General features: G+C 40.0%; 1 protein-coding gene across 4 annotated transcripts in view; it reads left to right on the top strand.

The window, feature by feature from the left end:
- Nucleotides 1-18,884, top strand: part of LOC108279528 (NACHT, LRR and PYD domains-containing protein 12) — a 120,126-nt gene that overhangs the window by 66,104 nt on the left and 35,138 nt on the right. For all 4 annotated transcript variants that reach the window (XM_053688333.1, XM_053688332.1, XM_053688331.1 and 1 more), the window contains 2 exons: nucleotides 5,182-5,355; nucleotides 18,264-18,452. In XM_053688333.1, the coding sequence (XP_053544308.1) occupies nucleotides 5,182-5,355; nucleotides 18,264-18,452 (363 nt within the window). The remainder of the gene's footprint in view (nucleotides 1-5,181; nucleotides 5,356-18,263; nucleotides 18,453-18,884) is intronic.

Raw genomic sequence — 18,884 nt, 5'->3', positions numbered from 1 at the left:
CCGTCTTGTGATAAGAAGACACTCCTAGAGTGTGACCCGAGGCTAGAAATTGGGGACATTTCCAAATTCTCAGAGCAAGTAGGCCTTTCCGCGTGATGCTGATAACTCTCAGAGGTTTCGTCCTCAGACAAAACCCCCAACTTTTCCCCCACCAGTGAAACAGTCTCTTGTGCAATACACCCAATGGTATGATGTTGGCTGCTGCTGCCATAAGCTCCAACAGTCTCATAGACTGGAGGGGATGCCAAGATCCAGCTTTATCTTGCTCAATGTTGATAAGATTGACTCTATGCATGTTGGGGATAGAAACTCCCTCATCATAGTAGAATCATTATAACCTCTATAAAAAGTTGTCCACTATACTGGAGAAAGCATACTTTTCTGAGATTCACCCTGAGCCCCAAGCTCTTCATGTGGGTGAGACAGTTCCCTGGATTATGCTAAAATTAACCAGTCATCCAGGTAGTTTAGTAAACAGATGCTGTGGAGTCACAATAGAGCCAGAATGACATCCATGCACTTAGGGGAGGTGTGAGGGGATAAAGCTATCCCAAAGGGAAGAACCCGATATTGGTATGCATTGCCTCCAAAGGCAAACCTCAGGAACTTCCTGTGACTGGACAATATTTGTATGTGGAAATATGCACCTTTTAGATCTATTGTCACAAACCAGTCCTCAAACTGAATCTGTGGAATGATAAGTTTGGGTGTCAGCATCTTGAACCTGTATGTCAGAAGAGTACAGTTTAGATGATGTAGATCTAAAATTGGCCACATACTCCCCTCTTTTTGGCAGACCAGGAAATTTCAGCTGTAAAAACCTCCCTCCCTCAGGTAACGCGGTACATGTTCTATGGCCCCTTTGTCCGAGAGGGATCTTACTTCCTGTGCTAACATCGAGCTCTGCTCTGTGCTGACTACTGTGGTGAGCACACCTCTGAACCAGGGGGGTCAAGCTCTGAAATGGACCTGGTAGCCCTTTTCTATGGTAGACAAAACCCATGGAGACACATTTGGCAGTAGTTTCCATGCTGCCAGATAGCCTTTTAGTGACATTTCCACATTCTATTGGAGGGAAAGCATCAGATTTGTGTTGCCCTGTGACAGCTCACTGACCATAGAACACTGAAAACGTGGGTCAGCCTTTGCTAGGGGAGGCCCTACAATAGTAATGGTGGATGACTTCCCTAACAACCTCATGTCCCCTGATGTGCCTCTCCATGGCCCCTCAGGACTGCTCCCCCTTTTTCTGCTTGGCCTTTACGACCATTCTCAGATCAAGCCTAGAAGCAGGCCGTGATTGTGGCTTCCCGGTTCCTCTGGCTGTATGTGGGGGCAGGTGGGCTGCCATACTCACCTGCGCCTTCCTCGCACTAGTGCTGGCCAGGGCTCCACTCTTGGATGCCCGGGTGAACTAGACACAACAGGGAAGGAACTGGCTGAATGCCGCCGTATGTCGAGCTTACTCAGCAGGTCTGATTGGTAGGCCTGTAACACTGCCATTGTCTAAAGTGAACCACAAGCAAGACTCACTACTGCATATGTCTTTCCCACCAACACCACGGTGGCCTTAAATGGCTTGGTTGGCAAAGCCGCCCCCTAAATTACCTGCCATCAATGGAGAGAGGTAACTCACAAGAGCTTCCTCCACCTTCAGCATAACTAAAAAGCCATGCCGTTCATGCCCTACGATTGCCAAATAATCCGACATTGCAGGGTTACAAATGTGGCTTATGCATGGTTTTCCCCCAGAAGTGTGATATTTTGTCGTGCACTTCTGGGGAAAAAAAGGAGAATTTTCTGCAGTGTGTCAGATTTATTTTCACTAGGGTAAAAAAAAGCTCATCTAGCCTTAGTAATCACTTTAAGCAGCTCTTTATATGCTGCTCTCAGTTTTAGCACACATTTCTGGCTCCTCAAAGTCAGAGAGGAATTATTATTATTGTTTTTTGGCTTTCCATAGCGGAAGGAGGAGTTATGACATGAGCTCCAAAATACAATGGAGAGCCAGACCAGGAAGACAGAACAAAAGAGAGAGCAGCACTCATCTCCGGCTCCTCTTCCAGATCCATACAAGATCCCCATTACCTGAGCAGGCTGGCTGCCTTGGCAGCGGCTGGCCCCGACCGCAAGGCTCTGAAACCCAACTCACTTTGGACAAGAAGAGAGCGAGTCGTGTGCAAAGCTGCCTGATTGTAAGGCATTTACAATGCGCATAGTCCGACCTCTCGAGGACTGTCCTGGAGTGCTCCGACCATAGACACTTCACACAGAAAGTGTGTCCATCCTCTGCATGATGAAATGGGAGCAAGGCATAACACACTTCCTGAATTCTCTCACTCATACTTTTCTCCTTTTTTTTTTAAAGGAACATAAAAGAAAAGCGATTTTTCTCTTTTTTTCTTTTTGGAAAAGATAGAGAGGAAAAAACTATTTTTGAGAGCGTTACACAAGTGACCAACATGCAGTCTCTCTGAAGATAATAAGGCTGATGGTGCAGTTCACAAGTGTCGTTTATACAGTGAGGGAAAGAAGTATTTGATCCCCTGCTGATTTTGTACGTTTGCCCACTGACAAATAAAATGATCAGTCTATAATTTTAATGGTAGGTTTATTTGAACAGTGAGAGACAGAATAACAACAAGAAAATCCAGAAAAACGCATGTCAAAAATGTTATAAATTGATTTGCATTTTAATGAGGGAAATAAGTATTTGACCCCCTCTCAATCAGAAAGATTTCTGGCTCCCAGGTGTCTTTTATACAGGTAACGAGCTGAGATTAGGAGCACACTCTTAAAGGGAGTGCTCCTAATCTCAGCTTGTATAAAAGACACCTGTCCACAGAAGCAATCAATCAATCAGATTCCAAACTCTCCACCATGGCCAAGACCAAAGAGCTCTCCAAGGATGTCAGGGACAAGATTGTAGACCTACACAAGTCTGGAATGGGCTACAAGACCATTGCCAAGCAGCTTGGTGAGAAGGTGACAACAGTTGGTGCGATTATTTGCAAATGGAAGAAGCACAAAAGAACTGTCAATCTCACTCGGCCTGGGGCTCCATGCAAGATTTCACCTCGTGGAGTTGCAATGATCATGAGAACAGTGAGGATTCAGCCCAGAACTACACAGGAGGATCTTGTCAATGATCTCAAGGCAGCTGGGACCATAGTCACCAAGAAAACAATCGGTAACACACTATGCCGTGAAGGACTGAAATCCTGCAGCGCCCGAAAGGTCCCCCTGCTCAAGAAAGTACATATACATGCCCGTCTGAAGTTTGCCAATGAACATCTGAATTATTCAGAGGACAACTGGGTGAAAGTGTTGTGGTCAGATGAGACCAAAATGTAGCTCTTTGGCATCAACTCAACTCGCCGTGTTTGGAGAAGGAGGAATGCTGCCTATGACCCCAAGAACACCATCCCCACCGTCAAACAGGGAGGTGGAAACATTATGCTTTGGGGGTGTTTTTCTGCTAAGGGGACAGGACAACTTCACCGCATCAAAGGGATGATGGACGGGGCCATGTACCGTCAAATCTTGGGTGAGAACATCCTTCCCTCAGCCAGGGCATTGAAAATGGGTCGTGGATGGGTATTCCAGAATGACAATGACCCAAAACACACGGCCAAGGCAACAAAGGAGTGGCTCAAGAAGAAGCACATTAAGGTCCTGGAGTGGCCTAGCCAGTCTCCAGACCTTAATCCCATAGAAAATCTGTGGAGAGAGCTGAAGGTTCAAGTTGCCAAACGTCAGCCTCGAAACCTTAATGACTTGGAGAAGATCTGCAGAGAAGAGTGGGACAAAATCCCTCCTGAGATGTGTGCAAACCTGGTGGCCAACTACAAGAAACGTCTGACCTCGTGATTGCCAACAAGGATTTTGCCACCAAGTACTAAGTCATGTTTTGCAGAGGGGTCAAATACTTATTTCCCTCATTAAAATGCAAATCAATTTATAACATTTTTGACATGCGTTTTTCTGGATATTTTTGTTGTTATTCTGTCTCTCACTGTTCAAATAAATCTACCATTAAAATTATAGACTGATCATTTCTTTGTCAGTGGGCAAACGTACAAAATCAGCAGGGGATCAAATACTTTTTTCCCTCACTGTATATCACGCGATGCACTTAATTGCCACATCACCTGATCACAGCAGACCTATAAATAGACATGATGTTACACAAGCTTCAGAAATGAGTCACGCGCGAGGGCGCTTTCCACAGCATTCAGCTAAAGGAACATGGAATTCCCTTTGAAAGGGAACTCAATGTACAGGTGTACAATTAAATTTTAGACACTTTTCTCATTCTATTGATAAAAAAAGCTTTGGTAATGAAGTCATTTTTCAGGATGGTAATGCATCTTGCCACAGAGCAAAGAGTCTTTTCTTCAGGAAAGGCATATCAACTGAATACTATGGCCAGCAAAGAGTCCGGATCTCATTCTGACTGAAAATATGTTATAGAAATTTTAAAAACATTTGTCCATGAAAGGTTCCATCCTGCAAAGCTGATCTGTCAACTACTATTTGAGAAAGTTGGAACCAGCTTCATGGAGAATATCGTTTTTCATTGCTGAAGTCCATGCCTCAGAATTCAGGCCATCATAAAACCCCAAAGAGGAGGCATACTATTCTAATTGTGATTTTGTTGATGATTCCATAATATTTCCTCTGCTTGATCTTTTAAAATATATGGCATTAATGAAAATAATTTAATTTGTTTGAGGTATATTTCCAATAAAGCCAAAATGTTCAGCTATCAAACAAAAATTGTGTTGTGTCATATCTGTGATTTGCTTATTTGCTATGAAATAAGAAACCTGGGTGAGCATCCTCTAAGTGTGATTATACAATTTTTGCCAGGGGTTGCAGTAGAGAACCAGCTGAGATTCTCTCTCTCCCTATGATTAAAGTTCATGGTCAGTCTGCTGTTCTCTGTTCAGTTTCCACTGCTGATAGTTTAATATCAAACACAACAGATGAAGGAAACTACATATAACAGTCAGTATGATCATTTTGAATTACATTGTTAATTAGAATAAACAGGTGATATTAAGTCCTCATGTTATTCTTAATAATAAAATCATTTTACAAACACATCATCTTTAAAGTAAATCCTTAACCAAAATGAAAATCTGTTGATGAAGAGTGTGTCATTGTGTCTCTCTACAGGTTGTGTAAGTGTGGAGTCTCAGATGAAGGCTGTGCTGATCTGACTTCAGCTCTGAGATCAAACCCCTCATACCTGAAAGAACTGCATCTGTCCTCTAATAAAGTAGGAGACTCAGGAGTGAAGAGTCTCTCTGCTGTAATGGAGGATTCTCACTGTAAACTGGAGATACTGAGGTAAGATCAACTCTCTGAGAGTAACATGACCTGCTCCTGAGTAAGACACATTCTTTAATAGTGAGACTGAAGCAGAAGTTTTAGGTTCATCAGGTCCTGAGGAGAAAGATTGTTTATTTTCACTGCACACTAGTGATTTGTCACAGAGTCTTTAAGTCAGTTCTATGTATGTGAGAAGCTGCAGCAAAAAATGTGACTTGATGCGACTGCAATGTGTCTGGAATTAGTGTGAAATTTACTAAAACATTGTAACTAATCACAGAAATTAAATGATCTAAAAAAAAATTATTTGAAAACTAGAATTACATGTTGTTGCCACAAGAATGATAAGGTCAACAATTAAATACATTTTACATTTAAAAAAAGTCTCTGTCTAGCTGTTATGAACAAGATTTCCAACTGATAGGTTACAGAAGGAGCTCAAGAGATAGCATTATTAAAACCATGCAGTTTTCCTCAATAGATTTTTTCACTAACATCCTAAAATGGCAGAATTTAAATTTTTCCACTTTTTTTGAGATCCTTCCTTAAATTCACAAAACGCTCAGCACATCTGTCCCTCTGTCTTCATGTCATTCTTCTGCAGATGTTTTAATTATTATTTATTTCACATCGAATTTGTAGACATATTTACTCTCCATCAGCTTTATATGGAGTTAATCTTGTGTCAAAACGTTCTAAAGAAATAATAAAATCTACAGGCTATATATATATATATATATATATATATATATATATATATATATATATATATATATATATATATATATATATATATATATATATATATCCAGCTTACTCCTTTTCAGGGTCACTCCTTTTCAGGCACAAGGCAGGGTACACCCTGGAGAGGGTGCCAATCCATTGCAGGGCACAATCACATACACACTCACACACCCATTCATATACTACAGACACACCAATCAGCCTACCATTCATGTCTTTGGAGTGGGGGAGGAAACCCCCGCAGCACGGGGAGAACATGCAAACTCCGCACACACATATCCCCGGCAGGACTCAAACCCCGGAGGTGTGAGGCGAACGTGCTATCCACTAAACCACCGTGTGACAGTGAAATAAAATTGATTTTACAAAAAAAAAAAAAAGCAGAATTTGGAAATTAAAATAATAAGTTAATGCCAAAAGAATGAAAACTCAACAACTGAATAAATCAAATCAGGGTTTTTTTTTTTTTTTAAATAAAAACAAAAAGGGACTGAAAGGAGCATACAAAAATCGCAAGCAACAGCAACAATCCTTTTGTTAATTTCAAAAATTGTATTTAAAGCTGAAATAGTGTTTATTCTGTCAGTGAATGTTCATTCAGTATGTCTCAGTCTAGCTGCTATGAACAGGGTTGCAAGATCTTTGTTACAGAAGCAGCTTAATGAACAAGCAATATTAAAACCATGTAGTCTTCCTCAATAGTTCTTTCACTAATATCCTAAAATTCTCTCGTATGATTCCCCATTTTATCATTAATAAAGAATATCTATGAGTAAACCCAGTAAAACTGACTCAAATACATTCATGTAGTAAAATAGTTCTGAAGTTGAGAACAGGATCTATAGGCATGCGTATGAGAGGAGATCACAGTGCATGGACACTTCTGTATATGTTAATATACTGTATGTTTTAATTTATGATTAAAATAATGTACATAAAAATGTCCAAACTCCAATCCACAACCAAAGAAATCAATCAACAATGGTGAGTCAAAAGTAGCTCAAATCCTCATTAAAACTGGGCACCTGGCAACTGCTCCCAACAACACACATGGTGCTAATGTACACCTGCTGTTCTGCGTTCTAGTTCTTTCATTCACTACCCAGCCTTCATGACCATAGGTGAGGGTAGGAACAACGATTGCCCGGTAGTTCGAGAGCTTTGCCTTCCAGCTCAGCTCTCTTTTCGTCACAACGGTGCGGTAAAGCGATTGCAGTACCGCTCCAGCTGTTCCGATTCTCCGGCCAATCTCCCGCTCCAATGTCCCCTCACTCGTGAACAAGACCCTGAGGTACTTGAACTCCTTCACTTAATTTAAGTACTCATTCCCTACCCGGAATAGGCACTCCATCGGTTTCCTGCTGAGAACCATGGCCTCCGATTTAGTAGTGCTAATCCTCATCCCAGCCGCTTCACACTCATCTGCGAACCAATCCAGTGAGTGCTGGAGGTCACAGACCGATGATGCCATCAGGACCACATCATCTGCAAAAAGCAGCGATGAGATCATCAGGTCACCAAACTGCAACCCCTCCCCACCATGACTAAGCCTCAATATCCTGTCCATTATATCACAAAAAGGATTGGTGACAAAGCACAGCCCTGGTAGAGACCAACCCCCACCTGGAACGAGTCTGACTTTTTGCCGAGCACCCAGGCAGAGCTCTCGGTTTAGGTGTACAGTGATTGGATAGCCCTCAGAAGGGAACCCCTCACCCCGTACTCCCTCAGCACCTCCCACAGTATACCCCTAGGGACCCGGTCATACGCCTTTTCCAAATCCACAAAACACATGTAGACCGGATGGGCATACTCCCAGGCCCCCTCTAAGATCCTTGTGAGAGTAAAGAGCTGGTCTGTTGTTCCATTGTATAGTTGGCACACACTCTCTGGTCCCCCTTTTTGAACAGGGGAACCAGCACCCCGGTCTGCCACTCCTTGGGCACTGTCCCTGACTTTCACGCAGAGTTAAAGAGGCATGTCTCCAAGACATCCCCTCCATACCCAGAGCTTTCAGCATTTCTGGACGGATCTCATCAATCCCGGGGCTTTGCCACTGTGTAGTTGTTTGACTACCTCAGTGACCTCCACCAGGGAAACTGACGATGATCCCCCATCAGCTTCCACCTCTGCCTCTACCATAGAGGACATGTTAGTCGGATTCAGGAGTTCCTCAAAGTGTTCCTTCCACCGTGCGATTATATCCTCAGTTGAGGTCAACAGCGTCCCATCCTTACTGTACACAGCTCGGATGGTTCCCCATTTCCCCCTCCTGAGGTGGCGGATGGTTTACCAAAAACACCTTGCTGCCGACCGAAAGTCCTCCTCCAGGTCCTCTCTGAACTTCTCCCACACCCGCTACCTTGCCTCTTTCATGGCAGAGGCTGAAGCCCTTTGGGCCTGTCTGTACTTTGCAACTGCCTCTGGAGTCCTCCGGGATAACACATCCCAGAAGGCCTACTTCTTCAGTCGGACAGCTTCCCTGACCACTGGTGTCCACCACGATGTTCGAGGATTACCGCCCCTTGAGGCACCTAAGACCTTGAGACCACATCTCTCTGCTGCAGATTCCGCAATGGAGGCTTTGAACATTGCCCACTCTAGTGCAATGCCCCTAACCTCCACGGGGTGCCAGAAAAACTCCGCCGGAGATGTGAGTTGAAGATCTTGCAGACAGGGGCATCCTCCAGACGTTCCCAGTTCACCCGCACTACCCGTTTGGGTTTTCCAGGTCTGTCCAGAGTCTTCCCATACCCCCTGACCCAACTCACCACCAGATGGTGAACAGTTGACAGATCTGCCCCTCTATTCACCCAAGTGTCCAGAACTTGCGGCCTCAGATCAGATGATATGATTACAAAATCAATTATCGACCTTCGGCCTAGGATGCTCTGGTACCAAATACACTTATGAGCCTCCTTATGTTCAAACATAGTATTCGTTATAGACAGTCCATGACTAGCACAGAAGTCCAACAACAAACGCCCGCTCGGGTTTAGATCAGGAGGCCTCTCCAGGTATCTCCATCATTGCCCACGTGCACGTTGAAGTCTCCCAGCAGATCTATGGAGTCCCCTACTGGTGCCCCATGCAGGACTCCGTGCAGGGTCTCCAAGAAGGCTCAGTACTCTGAACTGGTGTTCGGTGCATATGTACAGACAACAGCCAGAGTCCCCCCCCCAACCCATAGACATAAGGAGACAACCCTCTCGTCCACCGGTGTAAACTCCAATGTAACGGCACTCAACCGGGGACTTGTGAGTATCCCCATCCCCTTTCCGGTGCCTCACACCCTGGTGAACTCCAGAGTAGAATAGAGTCCATCCCCTATCCAGGAGTACGGTTCCAGAAAGGAGACTGTGTGTTGAGGTAAGCCCCACCAGATCTAACTGGTAGCGCTCCACCTCCCTCACAAGTTCCAGTTTCTTCCCCCACAGAGAGGTGATGTTCCACGTCCACAGAGCCATGGTCTGGGCCACCCGAGTCTGGTCCGTCGAAGCCCCTGACTGTCACTGCCACCTTTGTAGCAGCGCACCCGACCCCCACGGTTCACCCCATGAGTGGTGGGCCCATAGGATGGAGAGGGGGGTACCACGTTGCTTTTTTGGGCTTTGCCCGTCTGAGCTGCGTCACAAACCCAGCCACCAGGTGTTCGCAGTCGGGCCCTCCCTCTGGGCCTGGCTCCAGACAGGGGCCCCGGGTTTCCTCCAGGCAGGGTAACTCCTCCTCTCTTTGTTTTCTTCATGAGGGTGTCTTTGAACCATTCTTAGTCTAGCCCCTACCCTGAGACCACTTTGCCTTGAGAGTCCCTACCAGGAGCACAAGGCTCCAAACAACATAGCCCTCAGGTTCATAGGGATACACAAACCTCTCCACCATGATAAGATGATGGTTCCCGGAGAGGGTTGCTAACACAAATGCAAATAATCATGTAACACTGCTATGGTAGCTGTTTGTGAAGTTGCTAACTTCAGTTAATTGGCTCAGTTTAATTGTGAAAGACCTACAGTTGCTCTCTGCCTCTTGTTGTTCTTCTAATCCTGTTGTTCTCCCACTTCTATTTCTAATCCCCACTTCTCCACCATTCCCCCCTTTCTCCCCCTATTCCCCTTCTACCATACGCAAGAAATGAAATCTCTAAATAAGTAAATTAGAATGAATGAATAAATAAATATGAAACAATATATAAAAATTTAGGTAAATAAAAATAACTATTTTCAATAACAAGAATTTGTTTAGCAACTAAATTGTACACATAAATAACATGAATGAAATACAATAATAAATTTCAATGCACTTGAACACTAAATATTTATACTACTTTGATTTTTTTTTTTAAGCAAACCTTAGCTATCATAATTTAGACATGACTTGCAGAAATATGGTCAAGCTGAATTTAGCTTTAAAATGTTACTGCATCACTTTAAATTCGTTCACACAGACAGCTCCATAAATTATTTCCTAATAGCATGATTGTTGTGGGGACACTGGCTGTCTATACCTTAATCTTCTGTTTTTTTACAGACACTACATTAAAAAGCTTACATTTATGTCATTCATCAACTGAGCAGTTCAGGGTTGTGGGCCTTGCTCAAGGGCCCAGCAGTGGTAGATTGGAACTGAACTGAAGTGGTAGCTGGGCAAAAAATGGCTGCTCCTAAGGTCATACAGACTTCATATAAGTCAATAATGAACTTTTTCACAATATCTGTTGTTACCCAGATGAGGATGGGTTCCCTTCTGAGTCTGGTTCCTTTAAGGTTTCTTCCTCTTAAAACATCTTAGGGAGTTTTTCCTTGCCACCGTCGCCAGTCAGTGGCTAGCTCAGTTGGGATAAATTCACACCTTTAATATCTGTATACCATGTTGATATTTCTGTAAAGCTGCTTTGAGACAATGTCTTTTGTAAAAAGCGCTATACAAATAAAATTGGATTGAATTGAACTGAATTTGAACTCATGATCAGTAGTCTCAAATATAACATAAAGGTAAGTCTTTCATTTAGTTAATTTCCGTTATAATTTCACTCCATTGCGTTTTTGTTGGGGGTTCCTGTTGTATCTATTTCCTCATTATGGCCTTTTTACTGGCTACTAGCAGGATTTTAAGTAGGTCTTTATTATTTTTCTCCACTCTTTTCCCTCAACATTGAGTGATTCCATATTTTTTTTCCTTTACTTGATTTGGAATTAAAGGAATTTAATGTAGTATGTTGAGGTATGTTTCATGAAGCCAGAATAATCAGCTTTTAAAGAAAAATTGTTTTGTGTCATATCTGTCGTATGTTTGTTTGCTATGAAGTAAAATTTGGGTGTGGTGATTCCATAATTTTTTGCCAGGGATTGTAGTTGAAGCACTTTACTGAGGTAAAGGTACAACCATGAAAGTACAAATTAAATCCCAAATATATCCTCTGTAACTTTTCTAATCTCCCTCCAGTACAATTCAATTATTGGCCATCGCTCAAAAATATGGACGTGGTCAGCTATCTGGGCTCCACACTGTTGCCTGCATAGCCCCTGATGTGGCCTTTTATTTAGTAATATTTATTTATTTAGTTGTAAACTGTACAGCTGTGGCTCAATTGGTAGAGCGGGTTGTCCACTAATCATAGGGTTGGCGGTTCGATTCCCAGCCTGCATGACTCCACATACCGAAGTGTCCTTGGGCAAAACACTGAACCCCAAGTTGCTCCAGATGGCAAGTTAGCGCCTTGCATGGCGGCTCTGCTACCACTGGTGTGTGTGTGTGTGTGTGTTTGAACGGGTGAACGAGACACAGTGTAAAGCGCTTTGGATAAAAGCGCTATATAAGTGTGCCATTTACCATTTAAGCAACCAACCACACCAATGATTCCAATTTTTCTCTGAAATTGACAAATTGCATTCTTTGTTACATTTTAATTTTATATAGGTTGATGAACGTCTTTATTTGTATACTCCTGTATCTCCTCAAGGTGGACTACTTATCATGCCTCATTTTGTAAGAAGAAGGGACCTCTATTTATCACATAAACTCTAGAAATTGTTGTGTGTGTGAGAAGTCCGCAGGTCAGCAGTTTCTGAAATACTCACATCAGACCTCCTGGTACCAACAACCATTACACAATCAAAGTGTGTAATCACACCTTTTCTTCATTCTGATGATTGATGTGAACCTTAACTGAATCCCTTGACCTGTATCTAAATATTTATATGCATTGTGCTGCTGCCACATGAGTGCAACTGCAAGAATATACAGGTGTACCCAATAAAGTGGATGGTGAGTATAGTTCTTAAAAGAGCTGAATGTGATTGATGTTTTTACCACCTACAATGAGGGGGAAAATAAGGGACATCCCAGACTGTACAATTTGAGTTATATTCATTGTCAGGGAAAGGACTGTATCCCATCTCATACCTCTTACATCGACAGACTCCTTATTGTAGTTAAACCAGCTGCTCTTCCTGAAACTGCAGTTAGTACCCACACTTAAATTTTACTGGTGTAATGTTTCAGTAGTAATAGCGCCAAAAGCAGAAAACGAGCATCTGCGAGCTCCTACACAACCAAAGCAAATTAACCTTGTATAAAAGATTATTTAAAATAAATAAGTAACAATACCAGCACACAATAATTCACAGTATTTAATGTATACAGGATAAGCATTTTTATAATTTATAGTTTTACATCAATCAAGTTTAAAGAGATGCAATAAAGCATTAAACCAAATAAAAATACATTTACTAAAAACATCTTTTAAGAGGTTAAGCAGTTCACAGTGACCAACTCTGGGCTCACAATAAAGATTAAATAATTTTACTGAAGAAATTTTAAGTAATTGCGCTTCAAAATTGCTGGATCTGTCAATATATTTGAGCCTAAAGGCAGTCTTTAATCCATTATTAATGGATATTCAGTCAGATCAATTTAGACAACTCAGACAACTTGATCAAATCAGTTCACATGAGGTTCTCTCACAATCTCCATAAATTAATTTTACTGTATAATTTTATAGTAAAAACCTGTGACAAATCCCCCAATATATCCTATCAATATGGGTGGTCAGAAACAATATAGCATGTGAAAGTAATAGGTTGACTGAATTTAGCAAAGCCAATCCACCTAGCTATATGTTCACTTTCAAATGGAATGAAACGTTGCCTGAGCTTCACGCTGTGGGAACACCTCCACATGTGACCGGTATCTGAAGTCTGTGTAACATCACGCCAATGTATTGGCTTGCGGTGGTCAGGTGATATGGCATTTAACATCTTGCATGACCATAAAATGGTGCCTGTAAACGACGTCATCAGCTTCTTTGTCTTCATGTCTGTTGTCTGTGTGAACAAACAGGATGAAAACAGTAACACTTTCTATGAAGCCAATGCTTATAATGAATTATATCCACATTTAGAATTATTTATAAGCAAGTATTACAGTTCTATAAACACATTTATAATGACATATAAATACCTATACTTTGTTATAATAACAGTTATAGCTACATTTATATTATTGTTATAATTACTTATGTGATTCAATTGCTTTTTCAGTGCCTATGCTTATAATGCATTATACACCAATTTATAAGTAATAATTAGTCAGTCTTATGGTTACAGTAATGTATTCCATTAATACTTATTGTGCGTTACAATAGAATTACTAACCTTTATAAGTGCATCATTGATTGGTTTAAGTAAAGTGAAAGCATAGGATGCAGTTTCCATAATGCAAATGTTAAGAAATCAAGATGAGCTTATTATGCATTATAAATTCTTTAATTAGTTAGTCTTATGGTTCTATTAATTTATTCATAAAAATGCAGCCTGCATTTTTATAATGTCATTATATTATTTATAATGACTTATTAGTAATGTAGATCTATTTCTATGTCCAATAAGTACATTATTTTATATTGACATTGATTGTTGCACTGATGTTGCCTTATAAAAACTTATTGTAAGTAATAATACAATTACTAACTTTTATAAATGCATCATTGATGGCTTTAAGTAAAGTGAAAGCATAGGATGTAGTTTCCATAATGCAAATGTTAAGAAATGTGCTTATTACACAAATAGATGTGTGTAATACACACATCTATACACAGATGGCACAAACCACCAACGAAATATACAGAAAATATATTCAAAGGCACAAAATGAAATAACAAATTTAAAAAGCATGAAACTCTTAGCTAAAAAATGTGCAATTTCACAAATATAAAGTTTGAAACTTACTCATCTCATTTAGCCTTTACTGAAATTAGCACCAGAGCCCTGTTAGCACGATCACATATACATGTAATACAGGCATGCAGAAGGTGCTGTTTCCACCTCCTATGACATGGACATGTGATTGGATTTTAGAAGGCAAAAATAAACTAATAAATGCAAAACATGAACAAAAGTGCAAAACACCTGATTAAAAAAAGAGTCAGAGTCTGGTACGTATCTTTGAGCTTGGCTGTCCTTGACATCCCCCCAACTCAGTGAAACAAAGATGTCCACTATAGTAGAAACACATCACAAGACCTGCATTTATAAATTAAAGTCTCACTGTACTTCTTCCTTCAAAGGTAGTATGCTGTGTTTTCTCCCAGCTGAGGCTTTGTCTCTCTTGCCAGAGGTTGAGGTGTTTACAATTGTCACTGAATAGCATGGCCTCTTCTTTGCCACCTGTGACACGTCACTGACAGCTGCAGCTTCCACTGGCTTAGATACGCTGAACTTGTGGCTTCATAACTGCCAAAGTCCACAATTCTAGACCTTGTGGCTACAATTCTTTCATCGATGACCAGGTTCTGGTGAGGCCTCATTAATATTGTGCCACCTGTCCGATTCAGGTTGTGTTGCAGGTGCAGGAGCACTGGCTCTCCTAATCTCTCAAATGAGTGACACATGAGTGACCCCTCTTCCAAGACTTCTCTGGGGGGTAGATGGAGCTGTCAGTTTTGCAGTGGAAACCTTCGTGTGGGTGTTTGGGGAGAAGGCCTCAGAGGAAGTGTGAAGAAGATGAGGAGCATTTCTTCTTCTCTGTAACAATAAATAATCATGAATACAAAGTACACTAAGTGCCCAAAATCACCCATAGTAAATGCTATATTGGCTTTTATATTTATATAATAACAATAATAATTCTATATTTCTACTTAGCTATCAAAGAACCCATGCTGGTGCATTTGCTGTTGTTTATTATGATAAAACATGCAGTGCCATGCTAAATGTGAAAAAATTACTGCCATGCTACATATAGAAAAATATAGTTCCACACTACCTGCAAAAAAAGACCTTTCCACAGTAAAAGCAAAAATTTAAAATAGAAAGCAACTTAATTTACATACTTTTAAAGGACTATGTTCACTCCATGCTGGAATGCTCCTTGACTCAATCCACACTGTCTTCCTCCAAAAAAATAATTGGAGATAAAATAATTCTCTGTTTATACTGATTGAAAAGTCGGTTTCCATTCTACCAGCAGAACAGAACGCCAGTGTACTGGTAAAAAAAGGGTTAAAATTGTTTATTTGTAAATTATACTACTGAACAATAATGGTTTTTATGTAAAAATGGAAGAAAAAAAAACATATTAATGGAACAAATCCTACTAATGAACTGAAATGAGCTGCTCCTGAGATCTTTGACATGATCACTCCATGGAATGAGTGTGTGGAGAAGCTCTCATTAACTGATAGATGTCCTGCTGCAATCAGCAGTGCCATCAAAGAGACAATCTCCCAGATGAAAACTGATGGAGATTTTTTGCCAGTAGCAGAACCTTCTGAGACAGTGTGTCAGCCACTTGTTTTTAATGCACTTGTTTATCTCAGGCATTTCTTGATGTCAGGAATTTCTTTGTGAAGTATTTGTTTGACTAGAAAGTTTCACTTGTTAAAAGCTCTAGCTCCTCAGCCATAATTTTTGAAATGCATATTCTGATTATACTTTTTAAAAAAAATATGATGCAATTTTTGATGGTATGTAACATTAAAAAAAAAAAACTTTGCAACTGTTTGCATTAATATGTTTTCTGTTTTTTCATTACTTTATTAAAAACATTATTGTTCAGTAGTTACATTTACAAATACACATTTTAAAGGCATTTACAATGCATAATAAGCACATCTGAATGATTTCTTAACATTTACATTATGGTCACTGCATCCTATGCTTTCACTTAACTTAAAGCCACCAATTATGCATTTATAAAGTTTATTAATTGAATTATAACTCACAATAAGCATTTATAAGGCAGCCCAACAATAATATAAATGTAGCTATAACTGTTATTATAACGAAGTATAGGTCTGTATGTGTCATTATAAATGTGTTTATAGAGCAGTAATACTTGCTTATAAATAATTATAAATAGGGCTATAATTCATTATAAGCATTGGCTTCATACAAAGGGTCACCATGAAAAATTCACTTTCTCTCTATTTTTTTCTGCTTTTCTTAAGCGAACAAAATATTATATATATACACGTGTGTATATTTATATACAGTTGTACCCAAAAGTTTACATAAACCTTGTAGGATGTGCAAAATCTTAATACTTTTAAGAAAATAACAGGGATAAAAAAAAATCCCTTTTTTTATTTAGTACTCTACTGAATAAGCTATTTCACATAACAGAGGTTTACACATAGTCCACAAGACAAGATAGTAACTGAATTCATAAAAAATTACCGCGTTCAGAAGTTTACATACCCTTGATTCTTAATACTATGTCATTACCTAGATGATCCATGACTGTTTTTTGTGATCCGATAGTTGTTCATGAGTCCGTTGTTTGTCTTGATCACGTAAACTGCACACTGTCCTTCAGAAAAATCCTCCAGATACTACACATTCTTTGCTTTTCCAGCATCTTCTGCATATTTGACCCCTTTCCAACAGTGTCTATATGATGTCAAGATCCATCTTTTCACACTGAGGACAACTGAGGAACTCGAACACAACTATTACCTAAGGTGCAAACATTCACTGATGCTCAAGAAGGTAATACGGTACATTAAGAGCCAGGGGATGTAAACTTTTGAACAGGATGACTGGTGTAAATTGTTATTATTTTGTTTTCTGAGAAACATGTAAATAAATTATTTAGCTTTTGAAGGGTAGTACTAAATGAAAAGTCGCATTAAGTCGAACACACCTATTTTTTTTTTAATCACGTGACTGAGTTTCTGTAAGCAGGGCCAACAATGATGTTGGCATGCAAGCTCACACAGCACATGTACATTCTCTGCCTGCTAATCCTTGTGAAACTGCTTTCATTTCATTCACCATTATGTTTTTCTCTCCACTGTGAAGACTTAGTGTATGTATGAAACTATCTGTACAAAAATAGGGGACAGATCGTGTACCATGTTAACTTAGTAAGGGAAGCTGCATTTAATTTTTCAGTACCAGACAATCCCATATTATACGGGTGGCAAGCCTACTATAGATACTAGGTAGTTAGTTGTAGTTACCTATTAACTTCATCCATTTTAATTACATCAAGTGGAAGCCAGAAGAAATTACAAATTATGGCATTATGGACAAATTAACTAAAACTAATTTTTTTTTTTTTTTTACTGGGTACTGTTTCACCTCTTCTACTTTTTTCTATTTATGTTTTTACACTCCAGAGAGCTTCATAATTGCAGCTTCTTCATGATCTTCTGACATTAGCTACACTAGTTACCTAATTTATTTACATAAATTGCAGTTTCTGTTACTGCACTAAAGCCTCTGTGGCTGTCTAATAACATAAATCTTTTGCTAGTAATGATAGACTTATGAGAGTAAAGTGTGTTTTAAAAAAATATATATATTTATTAAAACTCATATTGGCACCCTGTCCAGGGTGTACCTTGCCTTGTGCCCGATGCTCCCTGAGATAGGCTCCAGGTTCCCCGTGACCCTGAAAAGGATAAGCGGTATAGAAGATGGATGGATGTATGGATGGATTAAAACTCATGGGGCCCCCTCGTTGTCTGAGGGCGCAAAGTGACGGCTTATAGCACTTATAGGAATTGGGATGTATGAATGGATGGTTAAATTGTAGCTGTTGGCTGAAGTGTCCCTTTAAGCATACTGTCTAAGTGGTTTGTACTTTTAGCATTCATGAAGGTTCAGTGAGAACTTTGAAGACTTGTTTGATAATCTGCACTAATGTTAATTAATTATCTATTATTTTATTTCCTCCACTATCAGCTGTGACTCACTTGGAGTGAAAAGTTGGTCAGCTCTGGTCTCAGTGCTCAGCTCAGAAACCCCCAATCTGAGAGAACTGCATCTGAATGTGAAAACACTGAATCTGTCCTATACTAAGCTAAGAGATGCAGAAGTGAAGAGTCTCTGTGTTGGACTGAAGAATCCTCACTGTAAAGTGGAGATATTGAGGTAAGATCATCTCTCTGAGAGTCACAATAACTCACTAAAAGCAGTAGTTTTAAACAGAGTTGTTTTTCACCTGAAATTTTCTGTAACAGAACAAATAGATTAGTCATTAAGTGATAATGATTTCTCTCCAGAATCACTTATGCATTTAAGAAATAAATAAATCTATTTATAATTAGATGCATGTACATAATAAATAGAGATAAATAGAGAAAAGTTCTACAAAACCTGACTTATTACTTTTAAAGACAGAAATATTTTTCCAGCTCTAGTACAAGAGGCTGTATCATCACATCTCTGAGGGATTGTGCTCTGAGATTAATTGCAACATTTGGGCACACTGCTCCCTACTGGTTAGGAGATTTCAAAAACTTCTTTTTTTCTTATAACTCTTGAACGCTTACCATCATGCCTAGATGCTACCTGAGCAGTTTC

Source organism: Ictalurus punctatus, chromosome 19 (assembly GCF_001660625.3).
Source record: "Ictalurus punctatus breed USDA103 chromosome 19, Coco_2.0, whole genome shotgun sequence".
In the NCBI taxonomy this organism is placed as follows: Eukaryota; Metazoa; Chordata; class Actinopteri; order Siluriformes; family Ictaluridae; genus Ictalurus; species Ictalurus punctatus.
This window is presented reverse-complemented; position numbering and strand designations above follow the sequence as displayed.